Source organism: Coturnix japonica, chromosome 1 (assembly GCF_054131305.1).
Source record: "Coturnix japonica strain WE chromosome 1, WE-NBRP24, whole genome shotgun sequence".
Classification (NCBI taxonomy): Eukaryota; Metazoa; Chordata; class Aves; order Galliformes; family Phasianidae; genus Coturnix; species Coturnix japonica.
In genome coordinates this window covers 55,401,273-55,411,252 of record NC_140663.1, presented here as the reverse complement: position 1 = coordinate 55,411,252, position 9,980 = coordinate 55,401,273, and the positions used below count along the sequence as shown (strand labels likewise).

The 9,980-nt window shown below is 46.8% G+C and overlaps 1 protein-coding gene across 3 annotated transcripts; it reads right to left on the bottom strand.

The window, feature by feature from the left end:
• Nucleotides 1-321: 321 nt before the first annotated feature.
• ETFBKMT (electron transfer flavoprotein subunit beta lysine methyltransferase) lies at nt 322-4,735 on the bottom strand. Of its 3 annotated transcripts, none has more exons than XM_015866183.2 (4): nt 4,583-4,735; nt 3,378-3,775; nt 2,210-2,340; nt 322-1,221 (listed from the first exon to the last, which is right to left on the bottom strand). In XM_015866183.2, exons 2-4 carry the CDS (start codon nt 3,671-3,673, stop codon nt 857-859), a joined length of 792 nt encoding a protein of 263 aa, XP_015721669.2. In that variant the 5' UTR covers nt 3,674-3,775; nt 4,583-4,735; the 3' UTR covers nt 322-856. The 3 variants fall into 3 exon arrangements, with proteins under 3 accessions (XP_015721669.2, XP_015721660.2, XP_085397030.1); XM_015866174.3 differs by having other exon boundaries at nt 4,697-4,735; XM_085540904.1 differs by having other exon boundaries at nt 3,554-3,775; nt 4,697-4,735.
• Nucleotides 4,736-9,980: the final 5,245 nt, after the last annotated feature.

Below are 9,980 nucleotides of genomic sequence, written 5' to 3'. Positions count from 1 at the left end.
GGAATCTCCTCCCTGAAGATGTCTAGAAGCTGCCTGGACACAGTCCTCTGAGCACACTGCTTTGGGCGTCCCTACTGAGCAGGTCTGACCCAGTGACCTCCAGAGGTCCCTTCCAGCCTCAGCCTGTCCGTGATTCCATTTCCCATCACAATCAACTATAGTGTTAAAGAATATAGATGTGCTTAAGTTAGTGTTCTCTCTGAAGAATTGTTACCCTATGGCTGTCAAGTCATGAAAAACTTTTACTTTGGCTACAGCACAAGCAGCATGTTTTAGATTCATCTGCAACTCCTTAAATAATCATTCTTGACAGCTTCAAGGTAGAGCAGCATTATGTTTTTATTATTTTAGGGGGAGCCTCAAATTAGTTACTTGGACATTCAGAGGAGATTAGCGACCGAAACAAAAAAGTAAGGCACTTGGAATTAAGTATAACACAACAGTCTGCATCTTTACATTCTTCATCTTTACAACTCTCTGTAAATAAGCTGCAGAAGTGTGTGAAAGCAGCACAGAAATCTTTCAGCCACCCTCCTCCTATCCCCCCACAGCGGAATACTGGATATCTGACATGTTTCACTATGGTGTCAAAGAGTGAGATTAACACAGATTGGAACATCAAGCATGCAGACTCCAAAGTGGTAATGATTTGCACTTCAGCATGCCTTGCTGAATAAAGTTTGCATGTAGTTTTACCTCGAATGGAGCCAAAGCCTCGATGAACATGACTGAAATAATAAGTACAGTGAAGGAACAGTACTCGATATCAACAGTTGAGTTCCATGTTCAATTCCCATTTTCATTTCATACTCTCAGAAAACAGCCAAGTGAGACGAAGTTCATTAGAGAGCCACTTTTAGCAGCTTTCTAGGCTGTTTGAGGGCTGATAGCTCCAGACAATACTTGATGTTAATCCGTTGTTTTCTTGCCTGGTGTACTCGGGAAGGGAATATTCTATAACTTTACGCAACTGATTGTGAATGCTGTGGCTTAAAAACTGATGCCTGCCAGGGTCACCAATCAGCACTTCAGTTTGATGTGTCCTGATGCATTTCCTCAGCCAGTGATGAAGCCCATCAGCAAGTTGTTCATCATAAAACATATCTCCTAGAACGATGAGGTCCCAGTTGCCAGCCTCTGAATTAATGATATTCTTAATGGTGATGGGAAAGGGAGTAACATGGTTCAGTTTGCAGTTCAAAATCATTGCCATTCCTGCAACTGAAAAAAAGTCACATAGTAAAATGGAAGCTGTTTTAGGATTCTACCGTACAGCCCTCCTGCAAATTTCTTTTGACGAAAGTTCCATCTTTTACTTTCATCACAAGTATTTTTGCTTATCTAGAGACTCCCACAACTTTAACTGTGAGTTAAAATCTAGCGCATCTTAATCTATTGTTATACTTCCTCCTTAATCACTGAGTAATCAAATTAAGAATAAACTATTTTCACAAGTCATATAAGGGGAAAAAATCCCCGGAATCAAATAGAATCATTAAATGGCTCAGGTTTGATGGGATCTTCTAGTTCCAACTTCCCGTTGTGGGCAGGGCTGCCACCCAACAGTCCAGACTGCTGAGGATCCCATCCAAGCTGGCCCTGAGTGTCCCAGAGATGGGGCACCCACAGCTTCTCTGGGCAACCATAACAGAACAAATCCTGGGGAAAAAAGGAAGGATAAAATCTAGGCCCTAACATATGAAACTGCAGGAAAATACTATGGGCCTACAGAAATCAACTTGCCAGCTGTGATGTCTCAGAACTAATTATTTGCCATTTTGGCCTAGTAAGGTGCTTATTCCAAGTTCTAGTTCCGCTTATAGCTTCCAGACATACTGCTTATCTATGAGAAATATCCTCCCTGTCCACAAGACTTCTATAATAAGAGCAACATCCTTGAATTAGGGGCACAAGTCCAAATCAGAGACCAATCATTCATTAGAGACCAGGTGTGCTGGGAAAGCCTGTGTCCAAACATGGATGCAGTGAGTAGGGGGACACCTCACCAAGCAGCCACCAAAGGCCCCCACACAGGCACAGAGGACTCAATTATGTCTGTGTAACCTTGTACTGGTACACATAAACCATCTTTTTAGCATTCTTAAAACTACCTGGCAACAGATTCTGCCAAGTGAATCAGGGAAAAGTGTTCAATATACTGTAGAGACAATAAAGGTCTTTGCACGGAGGTAGGAAAAGAAGGACTTACTGGGGTCAATGTCGTTAGCAAGGACTTGAGATGCACCACTCATCACAGCAGCTATTGCTGTTGCTCCGCATCCACTTCCAAGATCTAAAACAGATCGTCCTTTGACTACACATGGATTGTCCAAAATGTACCTGCATTTAAAAGAAAAAACTGCCGGAGCAATAAACCAGATGTGCAAGTTCCTTGGTTATGCATTGTGCTGCAGAAAGAATTCTCGTCATACACATTACAAAGCATGAGATGTTAAAGGACACTTATTCCAAATACGCAGCTTCTATATAGATCCTTATTTGCCTCTGCTGATACAGAAAGATCAAGAACCTGGATCCCAACACATCTGTGTGCAGACAGCCAGGATCCCAAGTTGGGAGAACAAGACCACCTACCCTCAGACTGAAACGTCGCAGATACTGAGAGATGACAGCAAGAACATCAGGACCAGGAGTGAAGACACACAATATCCTGATGAGGAACTTGGGACACAGAGGAGCTGCCATCCCTTGCCTCTCATCCTGCATTTCATCACAAGGAGCACTACCAGACAGCTCACACACAGCAGTTCCTGGGAATCAGGAATAGCAGATGCATTTTGATAGTAGGTGGTGAAAATGAGAACGGGGCTTCTGATGGGATTGGACGACAGACACAGTAAGGCCTGATAATAAGGCTGCTGACAATCTAAAGGAAGGGATTGCAGGAGGCCAACCAACATTCCCAGGCACATCAGCACAAACCTGTTTTTCTTAGTTGACATGACACATATCCACACTCCTGGCTGTGTCCTACAACCACCACACACACAGTCACCATAAAACAGCAATCCTGTGTGGAGTGACACTGAGCAATAGAATTAAACACCTTGCTGGGTTTCGATGGTGACAGCACAGCTCTTTCACAGATCCAGATTTGGCCCTGTTGTCAACACACATCTTCACAGAAGACAAGAGATGTCACTGTAAGAGCTATAAGTTACTCTACATGCATCACGTGCAAAAAAATCACTGCCAACCAGAGGAGATTGCTTCTGTCCTGCATAAGCAGAGAGGAGCCTGGACTGTGTGCTCTTATAACAAGACAAATACATATCATTGTAAACCACTACAGCCAGAGTCAGGTCTGATATCCTGGCCAGCAGTAGACTGAACTTACTGGCTTCAGTGATGCATACCTGGACAGGGCTTGGCCTCCTGGCCAGTATATCGCCCAGAACGGGTCCCCATATGGCCAAAGGTCAGGCTTTTCCCTCCAGAACCTGCAGCGAGGAGTGAGGAGGCGCAGCCGGATCTCTGGTGTCAGGTGCCCACTGCTGGTCACCTCTGTGTTCTCTTCCAAAAATGCTCTCACCTCAGGGTCCAGCGACTTGCCAGCATTCCAGTGGCAGAAGCGCTTCCATTGCAGAGCAGGGCCTCCCCTCCTGCAGGCTCTGCCCGACAGCAGCAGCCGCTTCCAGCTGCTGAAGGCCATGTCCCCAAAGGCAGAGCACAGCTGGTCGGGGACAGCTGATGAGGCAGGTAGCTTGAAGCAAGCTCAAAGCGTGCTGCTTTTCATAGTGATGGGTTATGACTCCTGAAAGGAAAACAATGCTACTTAAGTGATGTTCCTGTAGCTTCAGGATCATGTACTGGTAAGGCTTTAGGGAGGCCCAGGTGCTGCTGTGCCATTAAGAACTTGTGCTTTGCTCTGAGGAGCCTGTGAGGTCAGAGGGAAACATGGTAACAGAGCAAGCTGCTTCCATTTACGGTTCTACCACAGCATCATTAGTTTTGGTAGCAGGGCTCTGGAATTACTGACCAATGGACACAGCAAAGATTATCAGTATGGTTTTGGGGAGATACCACTACTTTTTACCTTTATCAAACATGTGATCTTATATGAAAATGATGTTTTTACATCAAAGGCAAGCAATGAAAGGATTTCCTCAGCGGGCTTTCCTCTTTCTCCCTCAGAACAGTCAGACTTCCAGCTCCAGAATAAAAAAACCAGCTCAAGAACCAATTTTAATCAGATTACTTGGATTTTTTGCACCTCAGACTGCATTTTAAATGGTCAGATGGTCCTACGGTGCAGAAGTTGCTCCCAGGTTCAGAAGAAAGTCAACCTCCATCACAGTGGAGGCCAGGGCTGCACCCAGCAGCTCAGGCTGCCCAGGGCCCCATCCAGCCTGGCCCTGATGCCTCCAGGGATGGGGCTTCTCTATGCAGTCTAATTATTGCTTGATGGCTTCCTAAAGCATGAAGCTGTGAACTAAACTCCCACAATACTTGCTGTTTAGGTCGATTTAGTTAAACCTTTAAATCATTTGTATTCTTATTGCAAATAAACACCCGTGACGATGTTTTTCAGAACGCAATTCCGCAGAGCCCACGTAATTACCGAACGTAATTAATGAACGCCTTCCTTCTGGAAGGCAGCGCTACACCGGCCCCATCTGCCGGAGGGCAGCACCCCTTGTACCGCCCCGCCATGCGCCTCAGGGCCCGCTCCTACCTGCTGCTGCTGCCGGCACCGCTCCGCTCCGCCCTCCGCGCTGCGACACGCTGAACCCGCCCCTTCCCTCCCCCTTAAAGCAGCAGCTCAGCCCTGGACTCTTGAGGACTTGGGTGTTATAGTCTGCCTGTCCTCTCACAAAGGGTGAAACGTTTGGACTCTCAAGACGTGCTTGTGCTGATGACTTCAGGGAGATATCAAGGCCTTCCCACCTGGAGGAAAAAAATCATTTCCAAAGGCTTTTTGTTTTAGTTTAGATAGTGACAGCTTGAGAATCAAATGCATGGTGTGAGCTGCAGCCAACCAACGGAACCACGCTGGAATTTGCTCTGAGCACAGCTTTGATCACAGCATAACATGGATCTGGTAGGTGGTGAAGAGGTGCGGCTCTTTCCAAAGGTAGTTGTAGGTTCGCACTCCAGGAACTCCGGCGCCTTTGAAGGAATTAGTGGATTACTGGCTGATGCTACAGCTGCCCATGTCCCTGGGGAAATCGTGTTTGAACCAATTAACAGCGAGGAAATGGAACTGCACGAGGACGGTAGCCACCATCTCATCAAGGAGCTGATGACTCAGGAGACATTGCAGATACAAGAGTTACACTCAAGGCAATACAGACCTGCAGTGCAGCAGCCGGGTGATAACCACAGCTTGTTCCTTCTATCCTGATCTGTAGCACTGAAACTCCCATTTCCAGATCTCTTTTTGGAAGGCCAGCTGCCACAGCTCATGGCAGTGGAAGAACCTGAGTGGAAATTCACAGGAGGGCATATACATATGAACGAACTCAGACTGTTCCTGACAACTCAACAACCTCCTCCTAACAACTCAGTGTCAGCAGGCAGGGTTTTGCACACCAGGATCGATTTGTGGTTAGCTGGAGGTGCAGAAATTACCATTGCTATTATCATTACCAAAATGCAGCTAGCACGTCTGCTGGTAGCTAAGGCAAAGTTGAAAATGAAACAAACGATGGGACCTCTCATTTGTCTGCACCAGTAGTTAGGGCACACTTGGCTGCTCATATTCATGCACTGTCAGGCAGGAGAGCATTTGTGTAGCATGGCCAATGCTTCAAAAGACACGTGGAATCAGACTGTTTGTGTTTCCCTGTGTTCACTGCTCTTGAAAGAAAGATGTACCTTGCTGATGCATCCGGATGCATCTCTGCAGCTGGCCCAAGGTGGGACAGAGCTGCTCTGGGAAGGAGGAAGGCCTGTAAATAGAGCTGAAGAATGGCTGTGACTGCTTTTATCTGTGGTTGCTCCTGTTCTGTCATGTTCAGACTGTGCTTCCCTGCAAAGCCCTGAGAGGAAGGTGGTGAAACCTGCATGCAGAGCTGCTGCTCACACACAAGGAATCCTTTCGAGGCAGTCTGTAGCTAAGTCTTCCTGGGTGAAATGAAGACATTCACAACATACCTATCCTTCCTGGCTTCCTATAATAGGGAAACCCACCCTGCCTTCTTTTTCCTTGGGGCTGTCTGACAACCCCTCTGTTTATGATGTTCCAGAGGTGATCCACCGACATCTGTGTATTTATTAGACCTCAGTGTCAGGACAAACAGTGCCCAACAGGGCTAAGTCAATATTCTGTCCGGAGCAAGAGAACAGAACAGCATCTTGGGGTCCTATCGTAACCAATGCTTCCCAGGCTCAGCCCTGCTTGTTGCCAGGCAGGCTGCATTCACTAGAGTGTTCAAACCTATGACTAATTCCTTCTCTCTTCTCCAGGCAGTGCTCCAGCTTGCTCCAGAAATAAACCTTGATGCTGTGGTACATTTTGTTGTCTGAGTTTTGAGGACGATGCTAACGCACTGGTGCCAAGGATAAGATAAGCAAATAAGGTTTGCAAGGATCTGCATCAGTTCACTGGAGGCAGCGAACTCCATTTACTCTGCATTTCCCCAGAGCCAAAGAACTGCACAGAATGTTTTAGTTTCCTGCTGGCTCCTTTTCTGGGTAATGTTTGCTGTTAAGAGGGTTGTTCCGAAAATAATGCCTCCTGTTTTGTTATATCGGCAGTCATTGGTGATATAGCAGTGGAGGTTGAGCCTTCCCACCAGTATTCCATTATATGGTGTTGCCATACGACAGATGGCAGCAAAGGGGCAGTCTGACAAAATGGCATCTGACTTGGAAGCAGGTATAAAGCCAAAGTGTGCCACTGAATTCCTCCATGAGGAAAAAATAGCACCCAGTGGCATTCATTGATGCTTGCTGGGCATTTCTGGAGACCAAACAGTACATGGGAGCAAAGTGAAGCAGTGGATGCCCAGAGGAGTGGAAATACAGCTCCATGCAACCCAGCTGGCTCACTCATCAGTGTGTTGGAGCTTAAGTTCAACATCACCAAGCATAGAAGAGCTGCTATTTATGCACATGGAGGCACAGAATGGTCACAAGGGATTGGAGAAAGTCCCAGTATTTGGGCTTGTCATCAGTGTTTAGTGATATCTACAAAGTGTGGGTTTCACTGGCTTTCCCATCCGTGTTTAGCCGTGCAGGTGTACCCTCCAAAATGTGTTTGGCAACTGTATTCTTAGTCTTTGGTCTGGCAGGTTGCAAATGCACGCCTGGCCGAATCCATGGGGTTTGCTTACAGAACACCTTGAACTGAGGATATAATGTATTTGTGTGCTTCAGGCCTCTCCAGGCTGGCTGGGTACATCAGCAGCACACAGCGGTGTCTATCCTGACAGCAGATGATGTGATACAGTGTGTTCCTCACAGCACACTCAGCCCAGAGGACCCCCAGCGTAGCACTAGGTGACCTTGCAGCTCTGTTTCTATCAGCTGAGGGTCTCCTGCAATCAGCTGCACCTAGCCCCAGTGGAAATGGTGATGCTGTTGTGAGTGTGCAGCACAGCCACTGTGTGAGGCTGCAAAGACTGCAGCTGCTCTCGCCTTCAGTGCTGAGCACCAGCAGAAGGACAGCTCTGGTTTGTCCTGAGGAAAGAACCTGGGATTGCCCCTAAAGCTGGTGTTTTGGCTTGGAGGGAGGCACTGAGCCCATCGCCACATGAGAGAGTGTTAAACGCTCCCACCCCCAAAGGATGTGCCTGACAGGAACCGCTGGAATTGCTCAGCATGGATCCGGGTTTAAATAAGTTGTGGCTGTTGGTTTGCAAAGAAGTCACTAAGAAACATGATCCTCAAGGAGAAGCAAGCTGCTTTGATCTCTGTGCTGTTGTTAGAAGTGAGCTCAGAGCAGAACTCCAGCACTTCTAAGCAAAAGCAGGAGTGCAGGAAAGCTGTCATCGGTAGTAAGAATCCTAAGCAGCAAAGTACTTCAAGGCAAAATTTTGTTATCTGGCATGGGGAATGAGTAGCAGAGAGATATGAGCGAACCTATGAATATAAATGTTTAGATGTCTGCTAAAAAAAGCCACGTGCTGCAATAGGGAAAATGAAGCAGACCCTTTAGTGCTTCTAATTTGCTTGAAGTGCTTTTAGATTCGTAACACCACTGTGAGGATCTCAGCACGTATTATAACAGCACGAAGCAAAGCGGCAGTCCTTGCTAAGGAGGGCAGTAATTCACAATGCATATTCATTTCAGGAAATACTTTTCATCTGTCCTTAGTCTCATGTTGTATATTGGCTATGGATTTGGTGCATGTGGATTTCCCTAGCACGCCCTTGGGCCTTCAAGTGTGCGAGGATGCATTGTAATGTAGATGTGGGGTGTCTGGCACTTCTTAGTGAATAGAGCTTCAAAGGGACGTTGGGAAATTGAAATCAGGGAAGTTGAAATCAGACTCTAATTACATTTGTGCAGGGGCCAAAGGCATTTTGACAAAGAGCTTATGCGCTGTTCACAAACAGATTTTGTCCAGGATGCATGAAAATGGAGCTTTGGTTCGCACTCCCACTGCTATCGGCAGACATGGGACTGGCCTGATTTCTATGAAACAAAGATAAATTGTGTCAGTGATGTATATGTTACAGTGCTTCTGCTCTGGGAGCCTTCCCACTGCCAGAGCTGGTCTAACTGGGAGCACCGACCACTGGCACAGCTGTGCCTCAGCCATCACAGCCAGCATCGCTGCAGGCATGTGGTCAAACAGCATCTATCCCAAGCAAACACAAAGCAAGCTGCTGGATGCTGGAGCACTGATGTCAGAGGGATAAGAGTTTAGAGGCAGGTGCACCTGCTCGTGGTGCGACGCCAGCAGGGCCGCCTGCCAAACAATAGGGCTTTGTCCTGGCAGATGTCAGGGTAGCGGAGCAGCAGCGTTGGCTCCCTCTCCTGAGCACAGCTGAGGAGCTCGCTGACCTGATTCCACAAGGCTGGCGCTTCAGTGTGGCTATGGGGGATTGGGCCAAGGTCATGCAACGAGGGAGTGATGCTGTCAGAGATGGATGGAAATCAGCGTGGTGCTTTAGCTTGATGCTCGTGGCACAACACCTCCATTAACGCGTGACAAGCCGGTGATTTATCCAAGCAGCGTACTTTGCTGATTAGGTTTTATCTCAGCCTTCTGTGAGCAGATAGCAGAGGGCAAACCTCACAGAGCAAAATACAGGCTCTCACCTCTGGGTCTGTGCACTGAATCATCTATAATGCAATGGCTGTGTATGAACCTGTGTATGATCCTGCTCCTCTCTTGATGAGGATGACAGCCTACCTAGTCAGTCTCTTGGCAGAGGAGGTGCGTCCTGAATGCTTAGTGCAAAATCAAAGGCAGAATCTGTTTACTGAGGGTGAACTGGGTGCTCTGGCCAAGAGAGTGGACAAGACTGGGTTTTTTGGGAACACAGGGCCAGCAGTGGGAGGGAGTAGTGGGAAAGAAGGTGCAGGTTGCTATTCAATCATTTCAATTGCCTTGTGAAACCTCTCTGTCAAGGATCCTCTCTGAATGGAAGGTGTTTATATGTGATTGCAGTGTAAGGGCATGTGTGTGATGGATGTACACAACGTGAATTAAATGCAATGAGCTACAATAGGCAATTACGGATTTTAAAGATTTAAATTTTAAATCACAGAAGCTGCAGAGATCCGGTGGCAGAAATGCAGGAAAGGCGTCTTTTGCTTCATTATCTGTAATTCTGCCCTATGAATAATAATTGTACTGTATGACAGAGGAGAGCGGTGTGCTTTTATTCAAGCTTAATCTTTATAGATACGAGGACAGTGTAGAAGATGAGCTACTTGCTTTAATGGTATTATAATTTGATTTAACATTAGAATATGTGCCTGCAGTATCTGCTTTCCAAGCAGCAAGGAATTGTGCTGAAGGAAACACTCTTTGCTTTTCTTATGGCTAGTGATCTGGTTTGCT